General features: G+C 41.2%; 2 protein-coding genes across 2 annotated transcripts in view; one reads left to right on the top strand and one right to left on the bottom strand.

Moving 5' to 3' along the window:
* The window catches only part of PCNX2 (pecanex 2), a 156,485-nt gene extending 153,144 nt beyond the window's left edge, over positions 1-3,341 (top strand). Inside the window, exon 34 of the mRNA XM_025895643.2 lies at positions 1,704-3,341. Coding sequence (XP_025751428.2) covers positions 1,704-1,877 — 174 coding nt within the window. The 3' untranslated portion in view covers positions 1,878-3,341. The remainder of the gene's footprint in view (positions 1-1,703) is intronic.
* Positions 1,962-21,009, bottom strand: NTPCR (nucleoside-triphosphatase, cancer-related). Its single transcript, XM_018077409.2, has 6 exons — positions 20,938-21,009; positions 18,272-18,434; positions 17,067-17,160; positions 14,115-14,324; positions 9,384-9,575; positions 1,962-2,124 (listed from the first exon to the last, which is right to left on the bottom strand). Exons 1-5 carry the CDS (start codon positions 20,969-20,971, stop codon positions 9,507-9,509), a joined length of 570 nt encoding a protein of 189 aa, XP_017932898.1. The 5' UTR covers positions 20,972-21,009; the 3' UTR covers positions 1,962-2,124; positions 9,384-9,506.
* Between the last annotated feature and the right edge of the window lie 838 nt (positions 21,010-21,847).

Here is a 21,847-nt window from a genome sequence, read left to right as displayed (position 1 = left end):
CTGCAGCCCAAGTGCTGAATACCATCATAAGCACACTAAATAGCTCCTTCCTTTCTTGCTTATGCAGGAATTAAAATTATTTGTAGGAAAAACAACGGTTCCCCCTGAACACGACACTTGTTCTGACCAGAAATTCAGTCCAGGACCTGAAACCTTGTTGCTGAAAGGAATTCTGTAGGAACTATTTACCAAAGGAAACCTGCATGCCCTGTGATTAAACAGTACACACAAAGAACTTCCAGACTTCTTCCCAGTAGGCTCCCAGTTCGATTCCCATCTTCCCTGAAAAATTCAGTGCACATAGTAGTATTATCCTTTTACTGTCTATGTAAGTATATTCATTTAAATTTGGCTGACATCACTTGCTGTCCTGAACTTTGAAAATTTGACCTGAGCACCAGAGAGCAGAAACGTGAGAAGATGAGCTAGAGAATGAAGGGCGACTGTGACTAGACAACACAATTAAGACACTCACATTTGGCCTATCAAAATGAAAACCAAACTGATAAAAGGGAAGACTGTGGATATCCAAGTCCAACTCACTTTTCTGTTACTGTCATTCTGAACTGTGTATAACTTCCCTAGTTTCCAAATAATTCTCCAAACCTCAAGTGAAAAAAGCTCCTTAGCCTGTGTGTACTTTGCTCTCAACCCAAAAATACCATGTATGGTACAGTTCCCTCGAGTTCTTCCATGAACTTCTGCAGGAGTTGACTAACATCACTCATCTGGGTCCAATCCTGCTTTGTTACTGTAATAAGCATTAATAGTATTTCTGTACATGCAGCTGAACATATCAAATGACAAGGCATAATTCTGGCTCTCGAGTTTATGGCCTAATTTGCAAGAACTCAGCCAAGTCTGCAATACTAAGTATTAATTGTAGCATTCACCTTATCTTACTTTAAGCCATCTAAAATTTGGGAACGAAGTCTCAGTACATTGTTGTTGAGGCTTCTGTATTCACTGGAGAGGCCAATCCACTTCATCCTTAAGAGCTATTAGGAACAAATTTTCCCCTGGGAGACTCATCTCTCTCTGCCAACCATTGGCAGCCTAAATGACACACTAAGGTTACATGGCTAAATTTAGATGAGGTGAATCCTGCCCAGAGTAACTGCTCAGAGTCCAGGTGCCTGTTTGATTCAAAGCAGTAATGAGGAAGTGTTTTATTTAAATGTTAGCACAGCACAGTTCTGGAATGCTTTTATACCAATGGAGTCCTTACAGTGGGGTGGCACTGTGCTTAACGTTTTCAGACTGATAATTGCATTCAAGTTTTGATGAAAAGGTTTCTTTGTAAGTTGGATTTAAAATTTGGTGTATAAAGCAAGCCCCAGAGCAACCCAATTTAACAACTTAGAAGTCAGCCCTGCTTGGAGCAGCAGTTTGGACTGAATGACCTCCAGAAGTCCTTTTCAATCCAAATTATTTTACAGCTCTCTATACACGTACATCTGTGGTACTAAACCTCTAGCTCCTGGTCTGCTTTTCCTTCCAAATTTATGCGTTACACAAAGTGTGACAAGTACCTCTTCAGAAGTCCCTTGTGAATAATGCATGTTAAGAATCCCATGGAGTTTCACAGAATGACATTCCTACATCAATTTTTAACTTTTTTTTCACCTGTCACTTCAAAAAATAGCTGAAGTGTTACTTGGAAATTTCCTAAACTAGTTGATTTTTTCTTTCTTTCTTCCCAGCAACATGCTGAGACCTGTGAAGCAACCGATGCTGCAGAACCCAGACCACAGCGAGAGGCAGGTCCGGTCCATGCCGCATTCATGAGTCGGAACCTGGAGTGCAGAAGGGCCAGCCAAGAAGATATGGCCCTGGAAGACACTGCTTCTCAGCAAAGCCTGTCTGAGGAGCAGTAAGGAGCACTCCTAGCAGAAGGGCCATGCGCTTCTTAGGATTAAATAAAGACAGAGTTAGGTCAGGAAGCTGCACACGGGTTTAGGTTCTTTCAAATGTAATAAGCAACCTTCAAATGTTTATTTTTCTAACTTCTACACAAGAATACTACAGGGCAGATGCTCTTCAGCTAATGGCCTTCGCATGGGTAGGGTTGGAAGATATCCTAAAAAACACACAGTGCCACTTCATCTCAGGTTCTTGTAAATCCTAGAACAATGAATACAACCTGTTTAATGTTCCTTCCCCTGGAACGGTTAGAATCACAAATGAATACAGTAGGAAATATTAATACAACTCAGTGAAAAGCACACAAGACATCTCTTTCCTGCCATAACTAAACAGCTGATTGCATGCAAACTAACTGAAATTTGATATGTAACATATAGCAAAAGGCAACTATGAACAGAAGCAAGGAACACAGAAAAGGACAGTACAATGTGCTGTAACATTAGAGCTAAATCTGATTATTTTTTTTCCAACAGCAAGTCTCTTATTTTTCTTTAACATGTTATGCAGGTGCTAACGCTGAATAGCAACATGGCATCACAGACATATATACTGCATGCAGCCATACTGAAATACTGTGTGAACGAGCCATGCTACACAGATTAACAAAAGTCAAGTGTAAGAAAAGAAAGTATCCAGTGCATGGAAAGTCTTCAAAGCATATGGTGCACCTTATTTGCAAAGCAGCTTTGCATAAATTAGGTATTATCTCGTGTTCCTGTTTGATTTATAGCAGTGTTTCTCAAATTCCAAGCAACAGTACCCTTAGGAGTTGTAAAAGGGCCCAGGGGAATCCTTGAGGAGGACAGGAAAGTGCAAAGCAGGCTGTAATTATTGTCTGAAAGTGTTTGTGTTAGGAAGGGAACAGTTAAATGCCTTTAATTGCTGGACACAGCTCAGTGTCCATAAACACTTGTAGTCAGTAATTACAGAACCTTCTCATTTCCCTGCCCCATAGAAACTGAGCTGCTGCCAATTTTATAGGGCCATAAAGACAGATGATGCAAAAAGGAAGGCCACGCTTTCACAGGGTTTGAGAAACACTGATTTACAGGAATGCATGACTACTTTGGAAGGCAAAACGCTGCAACAAATCCTTACTCTACTACAGAGTCTAAACACACGCGGCTGTGTTCCCTTTTTTTTTAATTAAAAAAATTGCAGCTATCAGTGTCTTGCTGTTCCTCTTTACTGTAACTACCATAGATTGTTTCTAAATCTCAACACGATGACGTGCAGCCAGGCTGTCTTGTCCCAATTAACAAGAACGACTTAACAAGAGATGCTGTAGCTAAGTCTCATTACTGTTAGGCAATACTCAGTTGCATTCTGATCTTCCTACTGTGCCACACTTGAGATCTGAGTAGTAGAACTAAATAACACCGAGTGAAAATAAAATGATTCAAGTATGTTTTGTGTGACAGCAGTTTTTGGGTCTTCTTTTCCATTTGGAATTGTTTACACTCGCTTTCTGCCTTACAAAATTAAGAAATCTGTAGCTTTTATTTCACTTCAGATCTTGATGAATTGATTATTTATAAAGGTCAACACAACCTAGGAAAAATTCTGCCCATGTTCACAAGAGCAAAAGCAGAGTAGTCATGTACAGCCCTCTGAGACATATGGTCATCAGTGCAGTTCAGGCCCTACTACTGTCTCCTCTAGCATCCAGATGTGATGTGGAAGAGGAAATTGAATTCAGCTGCTCCCTTCTGACCACTTCTGGCAGATCGTGACTCTTGTCCCACCACCCTGTTCATTAAGTGCTTCATTACAAATGAAGGCTGGATGTTGTGGAGGGTCTTACTAACAGCCACCAGCCCCATTTCTGCCTTGGGAGCTTTTGCATGGCAGTCCACAGGACAAACCATCACAGCTTTGTCTTCCTGCATGGAGGCAGGACAAACAGGGGGCTGTGGAAAGCAGTAAGAACTCTCCCATATTCACTTAGCCTCACTTAGGCTTCCAATTTTCACATCTTTAAATCTGAATTAATTTCCATCAAAAATAAGTAATTCCATTAGTCCCAATCAACCTAAACTAGTCTGTGTATCCAACTCAAGCATACTAAACCAGATCAGGAAATGGGTGCAGAAATCCTTTCAATAGCAAGCCACTGTATCTGCTTAGCATGGATTGAGGCCCAGTGACACCACCTTTCCCCCTGCACCACAACTTCTGCAAGACTACCATCGCCATGGTCTCTGGTACTGCATCCTAAAATAATGCTGCTGCCTCACAGTTCCTGACTTAGTTCAAGCCATCAGCCCCTGGAGCACAGCTCCTTGGGGACAGCAGTGTGCCATGAAGTCCAGCCTCCTGCTGCACAGGGTGGCTGCCAGAAAAGGCAGGTTCCAACTCATTTGTTGAGGCACAGTGTGCAAGCAGGGCAAAGGAGTCAAGATTCAAAAATTTTGTAGCCATGTCCTACAGAGTTTTTATTTTGCATTAAAGTTGTTATTGTAGCTTAGTGGGTTGAAAAAACCCAAGAGTGACTGCTAACAAGCATAGCAAAGACAGAAAAAAAAAATTAAAATGAGCACAACTTTCCCACATTGCATTTCTCCGTATTTTTGGAGACAGTCTGCTCTTATATTAATAAGACTACTGCTATATGCAGTGGTTATAAATATGAGCCAATCCTACTGAATAATCAGACATGATGGTTAGAAATAAAACCTGCAACTAGGTATGAGGCTGTATTGATTAAACATATATTAGGCCTCCTTCATTTTTGCACGAGGTAGAGATACACCCAGTTACTGTGCACGTGACAGAAAATGCATGTAAGGCTCTGATGAACACAAAGCTAACAAATAGGAACCTAACCTGTACACAAGACCTAATTTCAACAGTGAGCTGCTCCGAACAGCTGTTGCATGGCACCAAAAGGCACCGAGTCCATAGGAATGGTGTTCTCAGCACCAATGCCTACATACACATAAAGGTTTTGAGTCATATCTTTACTCCTGAAAGACCTAAGCAGCTTGATACTTAACTTCACACTCCAGGTGCCTCAGAGTTGCAAGAACGGAGGCAACTTTGACACCTCAGGACCCCACTTGTTGGTAAGTTTTGGCCTCTGAATGAAAAGCAAAGGTAACTTTCACTGCTTTTATGTTATCTTCAACACTGCTGATGGGTTTTGCAATACCAAACACTGTTAAAACTTTGGCCCTGAAGTTGCTCAGGCTTAACACTTTGCCTGCAGGGCTGATCTCTTACTACAGCTGGGATGCAGGAAGGAGGGCAACCACCAACACATAAGTACCTTTTCTAAGGTGGTCCATCAGGGTTTTCTGAGTCAGGTGCTATGCTTGATTTTTCCAGAGGTGCAGAGGCCACTTAGTTCATTCAGCCAGCCCAGAACATTCTTGTTTCTACAACGTGAAAACGGTGACATTCCCATCTCGTTAGCAAGCTGAATGCATCCTTTGAGGAAATCAAGTACTCAAGACCTCCATCTCTTCATCCCTTCTGACATTTCTGTGAAAGAACTGCATGTACCAAATGCTGTTGTGGATTATCTGCCTCCCCCCAGTTTAACCTCAGATAACATCACCACTGTTGAAAAGAAACACTGGGAATTATTTTATCCACACTAGCTCAGCAGGGCCCTCCCAACCCTGACAATACAGCAGGTTACAGGAAGGAGGATAATGAGCATATGGTAAAACAAGTAGAAACACAGTACTTCAGCCCTTGCACTAAACATGGGATACTTACCTCCCTCCCAATTTTTTTTCCTAAACTTTCCATTCCCTAACAGGTTCTTGTTTACATCCTACAGTAAAAGCCAGGTGCTACACTCCTAATGGTGAAACATAGCCTGAAGATCTGGTAGAAAGATTTTCAGTAACTTTTTACCAAAGCCAGCCACAGCCTGCTGAACTGTTCACATCCACCGGGTAAACCAGCAAGCTCCACCTGGCCTTCAGCCCAGCTGTTCACCACCACAGCAAGCAAGCAGGAACCAGTGAGGGCCATAGTCTACAAAGTTCATTCCTGTTCATCCAAAAATAAAAGCCAGAGGTCCTGGCTGTTCCCTCCATTTTGTCATGCAAACTTCTCTCTGAGGAACTGAAGTTCTCGTTGCAAAGTCTCACCTCATTCCCACAGGCAGAAAATCTTGGCATTTAAGACAAATCTCAACAAAAAGGACTTATCAGTGTGAGTCTTTTCCCCTTGACATGATGACCAGATACTCTCAATATCTATGAATGACATTCTTACACTGTTAAGTTCTTAGGGCTCTCTGTGATGTCATTCACAGCTTTTTATAAAAACTGTTTATTAGAATAAGGCAAGAAATGTCATCTGCATTTGTCTCCAGCCCACCAGGCTCTTCTCATGCTGGAGAATATAAGTTAAAGATTAGTTGAATTTTGTGCAGCTCATTTTAGAAGATTAAAATTACCAGGGAGATTTTCTAGCATGTAATAATCATCTTCTCATCAATGCATTCTTTTCAACTACCCAATTACTGCCATATTTAGATTACTCCCAGAATTGGGAGCTGGTATTTAATTACCATGTTTCACTGTGCTTGTACATCCTTAAATCTGCAACACAGACATATCACTTATAATTAACTTTGCAGTGGGTCCAGTGTCAAAGACTCCCCTCTCTCAGCTTCTCAAAGTTTTACAAGTCAAAAATTGCCTAATGCATGATAAATAATGCAGGCCCTGTTTATTCCATGCTGTGTGCAATTTTATGCTGGAATTAGAAGCCTCCTTGCCAAAAACATCCTTGATTCTCGGGCTTTGAGAGAGTAATTGGTACCTCACATTCTCCCCTTTTTTGCACCAATTAAAACCTGCAGGTGCACTAATGTTGTCATCTGGAATCTAGCTGGTACATCAGAGGTTCTTTTCACCAAATGTCTGCTATTAGTAAAATTGGCCCATCAGGGAAATTGTGAATGCTCTGTTTGCTGTTACAGTGCTCTCAAGGCCTTCCAAATATTTTACTAGTGCAAGACCAGACAATAAATTTTTACCTCTAAAGTAAACATAGGTTGTCATAAAAACTTATGTTCAGTTGGAAGTACTACTTCCTCAGTCACTCAAAGTATATTTGAAAGAGGCAAATCATATCTTCAGGAGTGCCTCACATTTAAAGGCCAGACATGAGTGTTAAGGTCATCTACAATCTCCTGCTGAACAGAGACTACAAAATTTCTCTTTATTTCTCTTGAAAAGCACTCTAGTTCAGAGAGAAAATAGACTTGAAAAAAAAAACAAAAAACTCGAACACCAAATTAAAGACTCACCAATCTTGAGATAGGTGGCAGAAAACAAGAGACACTGATGTCAGTAGCAAACGTGCTTTGGTTTAAAAGGGCTGATACTTCACTCACAGTTCCAGTGAAGAAAAAAATCCACCTGCATTTTCCAGTGCCATCTTGCCTCACTACAAAAGGTCTTCCTTGTACCATGAGACAACGGCTTAAAAGTACTGGTCAGGTTTCCCAAACCTGTTGTTATAATTGTTTGGGGTTTTTTCCCACTCTATTATATGATGAGACTACAGTAGGCACCATACCATTATATGCAAGGCAATATATCTATTTTTATGGGGAACAAATACCACTTTAAGTCATCTCCCAACAAGACTGGCTGAGCTGGAATTTGGAAAACTCAGTTCTGCCATCATTCCTAAAGGAATTTCCCTCCCCAGCCTCTAACAGAGAAGTGTGAAATCTCTCCACTTTACTTAGCTTTAAGGTCAATCCTCATTTAAGACTTAACAGCAATCCCACTAAAACCTTGCTAGACTTTGGGTATTTATTTAATCATTGAACTGTTCTTTTGCAGCATATTTTACAGCTTAAGAGACTTGACATTGAAACAGGAGGACATCCAATACTTAAGGTTTCTGCTCAAAAATCTATGGCATACAGTCCTGAAAAGGTTTACACTGGTCCCAAGTCCTTCACCTCTAAAAAGGTGTTTTGTCTGAGTAAGATGCCTGAAGTAATTAAAGGATTAGCGATATCTCCAGGGCACAACCTTATTTTGCAAAAAGCAGCCAGGAGCTGTACATTCTCAAAGGAGTGGGACCCTAAGAGGAATTTTCTTTTTTCCAAATATGATGAAAATAATACTACCATCCAAACGGATTTGGGCAGAAGGGAATGAGGCCATGGCATCCTATAACATTGCATGTACCTCCTACTATGTGGGGAGGGGCAATGTTTGTACCAGACCCCCTTGTTCTGAACACAGGAAAGAGAAAGGACATTCCTTCCATGCTCCCGGCTGTTTGCAGGACACCTGTAAAAATGCCTGTCCCCATCCAGCCCTGTACAACTGTGGGTGTCAGTTCTACAGAAATTAATAAATAAAATTATATTTGAAAATGGCTTTGAATAGTTTGCTGATTTTAAAAGTTACTACACTGAACAGAAAAAAGTTAAGCAACAACTGAATTCTTAACAACTTTCTACAACCAGAGATGACAATAAATTGTACAATGAACAGTGTGCACCTGGGAGGGAATTCTGTTTTCACAGCATGCAAAACTGATTAAGTGGTAGCACTTTTCCTGAACACATTTGCACACCTCATAGGGAAACACATTGTTTAATACTCTCAAACACTTCTTATTTCACCATTAAGCATGAACAGAACTGAATAAGGAAAAAAACCCAAACAAATAAGAAGTATCAATAAACATAACAGATTGTAAAACAAATACAGATAAATGCAGTATTAAGTCAATCCTGATTAAATAAGCTCTGCATGAAAAACACGTCAATATTTGACTGAACTTCACAGACTTGAAGTTTCATATATATAATTTTACAAGGGGTGTGGGACAGGATTACCATCAGAAAACTGAAAATAAAATCAAAATGCAGCCTCTTAGCAACTGTTGTCTGGGCCATGCAGGAGAGGTTAGAGGTGGTTATTTTTACACCCAAAGTGGAATTCTGTAAATGTCACTTGGGACTGCAGGAAATTTTCTTGAAACTTTAGTTAACCCTTCTTATACTGCAACTGCAGGGAAGGGTGTCTGGAAGTAGAGGGAGAGAGATTATCAGCTTATTCCTTCTACTTCATGATTTGTCAGCACCCATGCTGAAACACACTTGGATGCACATAAACTGGGTTGCCAACAGCAAAGACATTTCTACATAAGCCAGGCAGAACACACATAGATTTGGGACAGGGTTCTGTTCTGTTACACCAGGGCTAAGTTCCAGACACTGAAGTGCTCTCTGTACTTCAGAGCAAGCCCAAACACACTCAGGAAGACTAGATCTCAAACAGATTTTACAGTTAATTGTTTTTACATGAGGTGACCTAGATCAGAGTTAGACCACCTCACTTCCAAACACCCAGATTAGAACTGGATGTTAGCTACAACTCTGTTCAATTTTTTGAATTTGGTGAACTAAATAAATACAAATCCCACTATCTCATTTTCACATGTTAGATTATTACCAGCTTTACCTTGCTACCCTGAAGGCTCCAGTAAAGCCTCCAGGGCCTAAAGCAGGAAAGACAGACTCTAAAACATCCGCAAAATGTTTTGTTGAAATAAAAGCTTTAGTGTTTACAAGAAAGAAAAGGTCTTCATTTTCTGCAGGATTCCACAGCTGCCAAGATGTCTTGCAAAATGCTGTTTCTGTTTTCCTTACTAACCTAGAGAAAGAGAAATTAAAACTGATGTAACTTGATGAATAGCCTCTATACCAGTGTTTACTTCAAAAACAATCAAAGGAGAAATTCAAATGCGTTTCTTTTTCAGTGCAGGAATGTTGACTGTCAAACACCTGCCTTCTTCTGCTACTGAGAACACAATATACTAAACCCACAAACATACATAATTGAATATTCAATGATCTTTTTGATTTAATTATCCATGGCATTTTGCAGTATTATTCAGGGCTTGAATAACTAACAAGAATCACTCAAAGAACCAGCATGTACTTTTGTCATTACTAGAATCATTTTCAACCACCAAATTTAACTTTCCTACTATAAAGTGTTCTTACACCTTTGTTACTTGCAAGGGTTGTATTTATTAAGATGACAGACCCAGCCAAAAACATCTGCAGAGAAAAAAAAATTTAAAACAGGCTTAGAAGCATACCTCTGCACTCTGAGAAACCTCCAAAAAGAAATAAGAGTACTTGAGAAAGCTGGGGTCTTCTGCAGCATGCTGAGAAACAGCCTCGGTTGACCAGTCCATGGAATGCTGGGCTTTAAGACCAGCATATGTGAAAATCCATGTAGTCCAGTGCCCTGTCTTTTTGCTTTCCAGCACATACAGATTACTGTAAACTGCCAACCAAATGCTTGTGCTTGCCAGTAAGATCAGCTCCTGGAGGCACAGAGCTGGGGGGGGCTCTGGGTGTGTAAATTAGCCCTTCTTGACAGACCAGGTCCTGATCCAGAGCCCAGTGACCCACAGTGCCATGCATTACTAATTCAAACAAAACCTGAGAGATGACTGGGGTGGTAAAGGGTTAAGAAGCAATTGCGAAGCATCAGCAAAAGCCTCATTTTTAAAAAGTCTAAGAAATTTTTCCCAGTGTTCAGACCTCTGCAGAGAGGGCAGGAAAAAATCAGACAAAGACAGATTAACCCCAAAAAAAGAGTAAGGACATTCCTATAAAGTTGGAGAAAAGCTGTTTGACAAGAAAGGAGACACATAACACTGTGCACAGCATAAAACTCTCTACCAGCAAGGTTTTCACTGCACTCCCTGTTATCTGCATTTAAGATGTGAGCACAAGAGTTTGTATCCCTCCTAGTACTACAGTCAATAATGAACAGGAGGAAATATTGTTATTATTATTATTATTCAATAGGTGACAACCTCAAGAATTTGACCCTAGGAGCCTACCACTATTTACAGTCACAGACATCCTATCCAAATGCTGGAAACCAACACAGTAAAAGCTGTGTTGTCTGTAAAAGCTACAGACAATGGTCTCACCTACCCCACTTGAATTCGAGACAGCAGATCAACATGGGACTAATGAATAAGTGACATTAGAAAAAAAAGGAGGGGGGAAGTAATGAAAGGGAAGATCTGCCTAAAAATGTCACTGGTTTTACTGAGAATCATTCCAAGCCTGTTCTAAGATAAACAAAAAACCTCACAATAACAAAGAGAACAAGACAACAAAGAATGCTCTTCAGTAAGGCTATTGAGAGACCCCAAAGTAAACAATAAACAGCACATATGAGCCAAACTCTAAATCTCACAGCAAGTGTACTGATATCCTGACTTTCAAAGGACCTTCTGCACATTTAATACTCTTCCCACTCTCTCGCAGCCAACAAAAACGATACTACATTTTATCTATCCCTTTTCCATACCTACATGCCAGAAGTCCAGTGAGAGCAGCAGAGAGACAGTGCCAAGCACTGGGAAATTTTCACAACTGTTTTACAAACGCTGCTTTATAGATATAAGTCTCCTCTTAAGATCTGGAGACATTCTGTGCAGGCAGCTTTCCCAGAGAGAACAAATCTCCCAGTATCTGTACTGAATGTACAAACAGATGGGTACAATTTTAGACAGGGAGTTAAAAAAACCTGTAGATGCTGCTTATACTAAGCATTTAGGTAAGGTGGAGGAAATTACCACCTAGACTGCAAGCATGCAACTGCAGAGGACAAAAGCCTCTTCCTCTGTTAAAAGTACTGTGAAGGAAACTGTTCATCTACAATCTGTTCAAATGGAACCTTTTTGTCTCATCCATTCAGCTATTTTCTTTCTTAATAGGCATATGCAACCAAACTTCACTAATGGGTTTCACGGAGGCAAAATTACTAGATGGGGAAAATGGGAGAAAATTAGTATCTGCCAGCTGCTAAGGATAACCTGATCCTATTCATGACACCATGTCTGCAAAACTACACAGACACATGCAGTGCAAAAAGAGCCTCTGTAGTTTCACTGTAAAGTTTAGTTCTCAGCAAAATGGAATTGGGCAACAATGGAAAGAAATGTGTTAAATATCAGAGCTCCTATCGTTAAGTGCCCTAAACATAATAAATTAAACATTTGAGAACAAATGTTCAACTGTTTTTAGGGCATCTGGGCCCATTCACCAACAAAATAAGCTTTCAAGACAGAAGGGACTGTAAAACCCCAAACAGCTGTCTCTGTGCTCTTGGCATCAAACATCAGAACTGTCCTTGTGACACTAAGAGAAGGATGAAAAAACTTTGCTGAGCTACTTGAACGCAGCCAATCTCCATTTTAAGTGATGAAGCAGCCAGCATATTTTTGGAAGGTAGTCTCCTACTTCTGTACACTTCCAGGCACCATAACAGTTAGTAAGAACTTACTGACCATGAACTGTTTGGACAATCCAGGTTCTCCCCATGCCACAGTCCTCGAAGAATATGTGAGCTGGTGATTCAACATTCACTTCAGCTACTAACATTTCTGACTCCCCACAGGCCAGTTCTGTTCCTGGTCATGCACATGTTTTAACCAGTTGGGAAAAAGCATATAGTGTGTCACTGGAGCAAGAGAGACAGATGCCCTCCTGCACAAGACTTCAGCATAGCAGGTCTGTGTCACGGGGAATGACTGCAGTCTGTTACACATTTCACATCCATCCTTTTGGCTAATGGATTCACCAGAGAACTCTATTTAATCAAAGAAACCTGCATGTCCTAATCTCAGCAGCATAAACAGGATGGGTCACTTTTTTAGTAAAAATTTTTTAGCTAGAGAAAACACTGCTCTGTTGAAATTTACAGAAATACTTTTTCTGGCTGCAGTCAGTACTTGGGAGAAGGATGTGTCAGAACACTGACACAGCTAAAAAGCCGGTGTTGAGTAGCACATGCCCTTGGAACACCACCTGATAAAAAGAGACAACAGGAGCCTCAAAAGCTTCCTTGAAAAGCCAAATGCTATTTTCTAGCACTCTGTTTCCTCCCGAGAGTACAAAATGCACACACTACTCTCCTGCTGTGACTGCAGCCTAAGCATTGACTGTTGCTTTCAGTAAGGCTTCTCCACTCTCTATTCCCCAGTCCTACCACTGTACAGCAAGTCATACAAAATTCATATTCATATCACAGAATCACAGAATATTCCAAGCTGGAAGGGATCCACGAGGATCATCAAGTCCAACTGGTAAGTGAATGGCCCCTGTGGGGATCAAACCCACAACCTTGGCATTACTAGTGCTGTGCTTTAACCAACTGAGCTCATCTTCATGTGCATCTCTGTTCAATAGCCTGACAATGAACATTCATCAGGTTGGTAGTAGAAAACCTGGGGCTTCATCTCTGAAAGGAACAGCAGGAGTTGAATGCTTATTAAAGAAAAGGAATAGCCTCTCCAAGTTGCTCCTACAATTGCTTTAGCACTTAATTAAACTGGCATTTAATGTAAAAACAGAAACTGAAGATGATGATGGGATCCCCAACTAAAAGAAAGTTGAGGAACTTTTCTGAGCACTGCAGCTTTTTTAACCTAACTTTGAAGAGGAAACATAGGTCAAAGGAGTGGGGGATGCATTTAGCTTGATTTTGTGAAGTATCCAGGACACTTAGAGATGTTAAGGAAACCTCATGCATGTATTCCTATGAACAAAAACTTGTGGTAAGCTTTTGAGACCTTCCCTGTACCTGATCAGAAATGCACTTTGAGGCCCTAATGTTCTGAAAATTATGTCTGTAAAAATAACATAATGAATTCCAAAATTGGTTCACTGACTCCAGAGAAAGTATACTCCATTTACAAGTGTCTCTCTTCTATAAATCATTTCTGCAAACTCCACTGCTGCCTTTTTTTATTTTTTTTATGAATACAATTACTGGTAATACTTCTGCAAGCCAGTCTGGGAAAAAAAAAAGAGCTTAAGAATCTGACTGTACTTTAAAAGATTTAACTCTGAGGAATAATGAATACTTATGCAGCAATAATACTACAGCAAGAAAACCTTTTAACACAACTATATCATTACTTCTGCAGCCCCTCACAAGCAAAGCCAGCTGTGTGAGCCTGCTACATCAAGTGCCAAATGGGATTTTTTTTTTAATAATGTGAGCACCTGCCCATTAAGAATAAAATGGAAACTAAAAAGCTTATTTCATACAAGCTATCCACAGCTATCAATTGGCAGTAACAGTTTTTAAACAGAGCCAAATACAAAACAGTAACCTAGAACAGAAGGCTCTTGAAGGATATTAAATATTACTCACATTGAACACTTTAACATCTTTCCTACTTCTTATTTCTTCAACAAGATCCAGTGGCTTTCCCTTAGGTATTGGAATAGTTCCAAGCACCACAGTCCCTGAGCCAGCCAGCGTTTGACGAACAGCTTGAATAAAAGCCTGGCTGAAGAGTTCCATTTTACCAATCTCATCAATGACACAAATTCTTCTCTCTGTATCACTGCCGTGGTTTACCTGTGGAAAAATGCATCAAGAAACTGTAAGTAAAACAGAATTCAGAAAAAGCAACAGAAATAATTTCTATGTTGATAAAAGAAATACCTCCTAAATAAATAAATTCAATTGTAATACTGGGGAAAGTGGAAGAGTCAAAGCTACTGCTGGCAAATGACAGACTTGGAAATCTACTATTTTTATTTCAGGACAGATTTTTGGAAGGATGAAAATATATGTACAGTATAAATACCACCTGCTATAGGAAATATCCATAATATCAGATTTCCTTCAAAGCAGAATTCTCACAATGTTCCCATACAAGCTATTTGACAACTAAGAACTATACTTTGCCTGGCAGCTCTCAATCATTCTGAGGGTCACCAATTTTTAAAAACTCTATTCTTCCCATCAAATTATGCATTTAGAATAGACAGAATAGATCAACAGTTACATAAAACAAGTATTTAAAAAATATACTTCCATTAACTCTAGATTTGGCATTTTTTTCTCTTTCAGTTGGGTTGAAGGAGGAGCACTTCTCGCAGAACAACTGGCTTTCTTCAAAGCTACCTGGATAACAACCAAGCCATTGCAAGTCCTTCCCACATCAGAACAGTCGCTTCTTTTCCATTTCTTTGTTGAGATCTATCTTATTCTATAGTCCTAGCCACCCTCCTGGATTGTAGGAGAGACTCATACTAACAATTAACCACATTTGTGGTTTGTTTGCTTTTTTCATGAAGTGAATACTGTGCCAAACAGTACCGTGCTGCAGGCTGGTGCAAGCAGCAGTGAAGTCTGCAAAAAAAGATGGGTGACTGCTACTGAGGAAAAAGCAGCTCCTAAAGTTGAGGAACTTTTCAACAGAAAAACAAGTGCAATGCCTACCCTGTTTTGGTAAAAGTAACTCAGAAGTGTGCTCCATTATTTACAGAAGCAAGGAGGAACCCAGCTAAATTCAAAACATCACTACTGATCCGTTAATATGTACCAAAACAAGCCATATTACACAGAACCTAAAAAAAATAGAGGCATTCTCCCTTGTGAAGGCAAAGTGTTTGCTTCTGGGAAAGTAAAAGAACTGTATAAAATGTATAAATCTTTTCAAGCTGAGTCCCTACTGAGTAGCTGTTTTATCTAAAATCCTTTCATAGATCAGTGAGCCAAAAAGCCAATACCAGACACTAGGTCACACACCGAGAAACACAGCACTTTGCTCTGAAAGAAACTGAAAAAACTTTATCAGTCCTGCCTGGTAAAGTTTGCAGAACCGGAGAGATCTTCCATTGCAGGCTCTACCCCATCTCACTGGAGTGAATAAAGCCGTAAGAGCTGCCGTCAAGACTAATTGGGCATGTGCCCATTTCATGCTGCTCTCTGATCAAACCAGACCATACCTATGACTCTCCTGACCTCATTCTTCATTTGTCTCTTCTTGTTTCAGTTCTGTGATCTTCCTCAATCTCCTCTTCCACTTTGGGCCACCTACATGCATGACCACATCCCTACAAAACTGACAAACAGTGCTTTCGGTGAGCACAGGATCATGCACTGTGTAACTCTGCTGGCCCCAGTTCTTCTCTTCACCTTCTTGTACTTGCAGTAAGCTATATAAGAAACTGAAAAATTCAACACTGCTAACAATTTTCTAGGAAGATCTCTCCTGGACTTCATATTAATTTGGTAGTGAAAGGATTCCAAATGCAGTACTGGCTACATGAAGTATTTATATTAAACTATCTTAGTACTTACTAACATCATAAATACAGTTGCAGTAAAATTAAACATATAAAAATAGTTCCATTTTATTAATATTTCCTTTCTCCCTTGCCCCAACATCTTTGTTTCCCTACTGTCAGACTTTAATGTTCCTTGACAAAACCAAGAATCAGATCGTCAATCTTATTTTTGCTCCTTGCACCTCTGTGGTTTTTTGTTCTAAGTTCATCAAAAAAGTCCCTTTTTCCTTGTCCCCTTGAGCTTTGGCAGTGTAGAAAAATCACAATAGGATTTTTTTAGTAGTACAGTTCAGCAGCTGCTGCACACTGTTTGTGATGTTATTGCCAAAATCAGATCTGTTCTTGTTTAATTTTAGAGAGGTGAAAGGTTGGAGTGAGAGAGGAAAGAGAAGGAAAAAGGCAGTAACAGAATATTAGCAGAAGGATAGGAAAAAGACTGTGTGGAAAGTCTTGTCACAGTCAGAGCACTCCTTAGGCAGCAGGCTAAATCCCAAATAATGAGGCTGCTTATTATAAGTCTGTAGGTACTGATACAGTGGTAATCAAAAATACCCACCGGATTTAAGAAACAAATGCTTCTACTGGAAGAAGATGAGAATCAGAGGAAGTGGGAGAAAAGGGCTCTAAAAAGAGCAGCAGCAAAAGCCTTTCTCTTGCACCCACTGACTCAATTCTCCATGTTAAGCCGTTAGTACATTTTGTTTGCTTTCCAATATGTAAGACAGTGGCATAGGAAGAAACTTTCTACTAGCTGCCTCTTCAGGCCAAGGAGGTCTTGTTCACAGGATGACATCAGATCAAGAAAAAGAAGAGACTGCAATCTCTGCAAAACCACAGTAATGACAAGAGAACAAGCCAGACTTCTACCTCCAGATTCCTCATCCCGAAGTCAATCAGAATCAGCAAACCCCAAGAAACAGGCCATTTATTAATATCAAAAACTAGTGCTGTAGAAGGGCCTTCCAGTAACACTGATCATCATAAAACACATATTTTTCAGCAGCTTTCATAGAATACTCACATTTCTCAGCATAGGTAGAACCAACCCCTCAAAGGAAACAAGGTCTACAACATACTGTCCAACCCGGTATTCACATCTTGAAGTAGAATTAGAACTGAAGTTGAAAAAGAGACACAAAATTCCTTCTCAATACTGAGTTTAGTTAGAATTCACTGCAGTCATTTCAAGTGGCTTTATGGGAATTTATTCAAATAAATCAAATGCCCTCAATTCTTCTAAGAAAGGATGGGAAATAAACTCTGCAAACCATGATTAAGTCATATTGCAGATAGCTTGCTTTTAGATAATATTTATACCATAAGCTACCTTCACAACTATGCAAGCTCAAGTTTGAACAGTGTATGGAAGGACAATGGCATCTAAAAGTCAGCAGGTATATTTACACTGAAATCAAAACTCATGTCTGCAGTTCAGATCTTTGAATTTGGTAATGTGACACTACAGACAGCATCACAGCAGTAGCCCAAATCTCAGTATAGGCTGTGAAACCCTTAAAAAATCTCAGAAAAATACTCAGTTTGCATGTGCTGCACCACACTATCCTAGGTGAAGCTCTGTTAATAGCAGAATGTAAATTAGTCAGATCAACTCTGTCTGAATGAGGTGCTAAGGTCACACGTGGACCTGGACTAAGTTTTGCTCAAAGTGGGAAAATCTAAGGTTAGAGAATCAGGAGAGACTGTGAGCTCCTCTGCACTTCAGAGGCCTCTCTCTTAGCGTGGCTCTGAAACCCTCTTTTGCTTAAAATTCACATGTGAGTTTTGAGCGTCAGTTAATGGCTCTTTAAAACAATGTTATAGGCAATTTCCCTTTTTATTTTCTACTTCTGTCTCCAAAAATTAGCCGGTGGAAACACAAAAAACTTCCTCCCTGCCTACAATAAGCTACTAACTGTATTCCAAAGAGATTTGGTCTCATAATAAAAGGCTCGTCAGTGCTTACTCTTTATCTGGTGTAAAATCGGCAGTAAGAGAGAACATCCCCCCAGCACATTTTCAATATTTCTGTATGCAACAGAGACACTGCCTGCATATACAATATGCAGGTATGTAGGTATCAGCCAGGAACAAAAACTAAACAATGAACCTGACCATGAAAGCCATATGTGTGCTGGAAATCACCTTCTGGAAGAGCATTTAACATGCTGATGGATGAAGCAGACACATAAAACAATAAGCCGCTTACAGTTATTAAAATCTCAGTACCTGACTCTAGATAAAGGTCCTCGGTTTCCAGACAAAGTGACAACATCAAATCCTGTTCTCCTGCCACCTTCTCTAACTTCCTCTGTGTAAAATCCATCAATGGGAATGCCTGAGGATTTTAGAGCTTGAGTGACTTTCTGGATCAAAGTAGTCTTTCCAACTCCTAAAAATAAAGAAGAAAAAAAGCACAGAGCATTAATCTTCTTCTGCACTAAAAGCCCATTTTTAAACACCACAGTAATGATTCAGTTCGGCAGGAACACTGATTACTTTTGAAGTTTGCAAATTAATTTTTTTAAATGGTTGGAAAGAACAGAAGCACCTTTTAAAGTTCATCCTGTACTGAAACGGTAAAGTTTTATTAGATTTAAGAAGTTCACAACAGAATGGTAAAAATATCCCAGGCTACCACTGAAATAGCTTAGATAGCACACAGGCAGGCCACAAAACTTACCCCAAGACAGGTAAATACATGAGAGCCATACTGTTACACAACTGATATTCAAGTTTGCCGGAAAACTGACTGATGAATCTCCCTTTCTACGACTGATATTCACTCCTTTTTAAGAACAGAGCTAAGTTTACCCCCTTTTTAGATCAAAAGGTCAAAGCAGACGGTTATTAACAGAAGCCTAACTGGCGCAAAGAACACACTACCTTCGCTGATGTCCTAGAAATCAGAAGCACTCGATGCCCGTGAGATACCAGGTCCTACATGGCAAAAAGTATACCCAACAATAGAAAAAATCTTCTTCTGGTAACTGAATCAAGAGACATTTTGACTAGACATAGGGAAAAGCTTTTTTATTGTGAGGCCAATGAAGCCTGAAACAGGTTGCCTGTAGAGGCCATGCAGTCTTCATGTTCTTTGAGGTTTTCAAGACATGACTGGATATGGCCTTGAGCAACCTGGTCTGGCCTCATAGCTGACCCTCTGTTACATCTCTTGAAGTTCCTTTTACATGAATTATCCTGGCACCCTTCCCTCTAATCCATTTTCTTACCCTAAGACAGGTCCTTAAAATCCTCACCACCTGATGTCTCCTTGCACATTCTGATAAACCTTTTACAGTGTAAACACTGGTCATGTCCCAGGCATCCTTTCACGTCCCCCAAGGGAGCAACTTCTTCTCCTTTCCATCCCTTGACAATCTCCTTTTAAACTCATCTTTATCACCTCTCACAAAATTTAATGCTATCACTTCATTTTTAATCACTGCTCTAAAAAAATCCGTAGATAGAAAACAGTCCTGCAGAATTAATTCCCAGAGACCAAGAACACAGACCAAATGTGAGATGCCTAAAGATGCCAAAAGAAATCATTTCAACATGCACACACCAAATTTCTCCTTTTTCCTAACAGTCAGTATCAATGACAAAATACACTGTGCCTTCAAGGGCATCTAGCCAAACTCTTAAACAAACTTTTCAAAACTGAAGAAAAGGGCTTTCTGGCAGTTGAACAACAATAAAATAACAAATGTGGCACCCTCAGTATCTAACATCTTTCCAAGGCCTTGTCTCTATAAGCGAATTTATACTAATTTGGCTAAGTGGATTTGCTACCTCTAATTTGGTTACCTTCATTCAGTAAATTGCCGAAGAAAGCTAGAATGATTCAAACTAAGTTTAAGAAAGCTTGAAGTTATACATTTAGCTAATCAAAACAGTACATTCAATTTCAGATAAATGACAAGAGACAAGGCCTAAGCAGGCCTAACCCCTGAGTCTCCCAGAGGGCTGCCTTCATTCAAGTGGATGGAAAGACAGAATGAAGGGGGTAGAATGTATTCCTATCTCAGCTTAGCAGCAGCATTTTAAATTAATTGCAGGCAAGACAGGCATCTACAAGAGGTTCACAGAAAGGAGAATTAGGTCCACTGCTTTACTCCCACACCGCAAAAGAAACCAACATCAAATGGTTAATTTCTTTATCAACCATATAGTTCAACCCTCATACTATACCCCACTCTGCCTCCGCAATAACCTGATTCCTCTACCTTGATGAACTACTCCAGTGCTTCAATCAAAGCCTGTCCATCTGGGATATCAATTATTACCTATATCTGCACGTCATTTAGGTTGGAAGTGCTAAATCACTACAATGAAGCTACAGAAAACACGAGATCTCAGAAATTATTCATGGATGCAGTTTACACCGAAACAGGATTAGTTGTCCGGGAGGCAGGTTTTTTCCCCAACACTGAACTGCGGGGCTGGAGCCAGGGACAAATCAGTAGTGCCTGGAGAAGTACATAACATAGGGGACTGGATGGAGAGATAACACTGCCTTTCATTAGGAACAAACTAATGAGCGCATTAGGAACAGCTCTGACCCCAGCACGGGGGGAGCGCAGCAGCTCCGGGCCCACACGCCGGAGGTCCCTGGAGGCAGCTGCCAAGCCCCGCTGGAGCTGAGGCGCTCCCGGGGCCCCTGGGAGTGCGGGCCGGCGGCGGGCCCGGCAGCAGGTGCCTTTACCCGGCTTCAAGTGCCCCACAGCCCCGCGCACCGTGCAGGGCGGCGGCCGAGGCCGAGACGGGCCCGGCCAGGCTAAACCAAGCTAGCCAGGTCGGGGGGCCCGCTGGGCCGCGCGTGCCCCAGAGCAGGCCGTGCGCGAGCGCACCGCCTCCCCTGCCCCGCTGCCGGGCTCCTCCGCCCCCGTTACCTGGGGGTCCTGTGAGAAACACGTGCCTGGACATGGCGGGGCCGCGCTCCGCCCTCGCCCCGCCCGCGCTGCACCGCCCCCCGCTCCGCCCCCGGCCTGGCCCGGCCCCGCCCCACACCCAGGCATCGCCCCAGCCCCAAACCCCGGAGCAGAAGATTACTAAACCCCGGGGCAGGCAGTGCCCCCCCAGGGTGGGGGGTGAACGCTAAGGGATGACGGGCCGTTCCCGGCCTGAGGCGGCCTCGGAGGCGGGGCCCAAGGGTGGGCGGGTGCTGTGGTGTTTCCCATAATATTGACGGCGCTTAACGTGAGGGGAGAAGGAAAAAAACCAACCTAATTAGTTCCTAAATGAGGTCAGTGTCTTCTTTGTCTAGTCAGTTTGACCTGTTACGTTGATGAGTATGTTAATAGAATCATAGAATGTTAAGGGTTGGAATGGACTATAAAGATCATTTCATCCCAGCCCTCCCTGCCTTGTGCAGGGACACCTCCCACTAGACTAGGTTGCTCAAGGCTTTATCCAACCTGGCTTTGAACGCTGCCAGTGTTGGGGCATCCACAACCTGTTCCAGTATCTCACCACCCTCACAGTAAAAAATTTTTTATAATATCTAACCTAATTTCCCTGTTCAATTTTTAGCTGATAACTCCTTGTCCTACCACTATAGTTCTAGATGAAGAGTCTCTCTCCAGCTTCCCTGTAGGCCCCCTTCAGGTACTGGAAGGTTGCTATGGAGTCTCCACACAACCTTCTCCAGGCTGAATAACCCCAACTTTCTCAGCCTGTCTTTGTGGCAGAAGTGCTTCAGTCCTCTTATCAACTTTATGGCCCTCCTGTGGACTTGCTTCAACAGTTCCATGTCCTCCTTATGTTTGGGACACCAGAACTGTATGCAGTACTCCAGGTGGG

The sequence above is a fragment of the Manacus vitellinus genome, unplaced genomic scaffold (genome assembly GCF_001715985.3).
Source record: "Manacus vitellinus isolate BGI_N305 unplaced genomic scaffold, ASM171598v3 scaffold_37_pilon, whole genome shotgun sequence".
NCBI classification, from domain to species: Eukaryota; Metazoa; Chordata; class Aves; order Passeriformes; family Pipridae; genus Manacus; species Manacus vitellinus.
The sequence above is the reverse complement of the archived record's forward strand: the minus strand, read 5'-3'. Positions and strand labels throughout refer to the sequence as shown.

Bases quoted from the DNA above. Each gene is read 5' to 3' on its own strand.
- NTPCR (XM_018077409.2), bottom strand. From the start codon at position 20,971: ATGTCCAGGCACGTGTTTCTCACAGGACCCCCAG. The intron at 17,161-18,271 runs GTACTGAGATTT...TTTCAACTTCAG, and splicing joins GGACCTTTATCTAGAGTCAG to TTCTAATTCTACTTCAAGAT. The intron at 14,325-17,066 runs GTGAGTATTCTA...ATTTTTCCACAG, and splicing joins TTCTACCTATGCTGAGAAAT to GTAAACCACGGCAGTGATAC.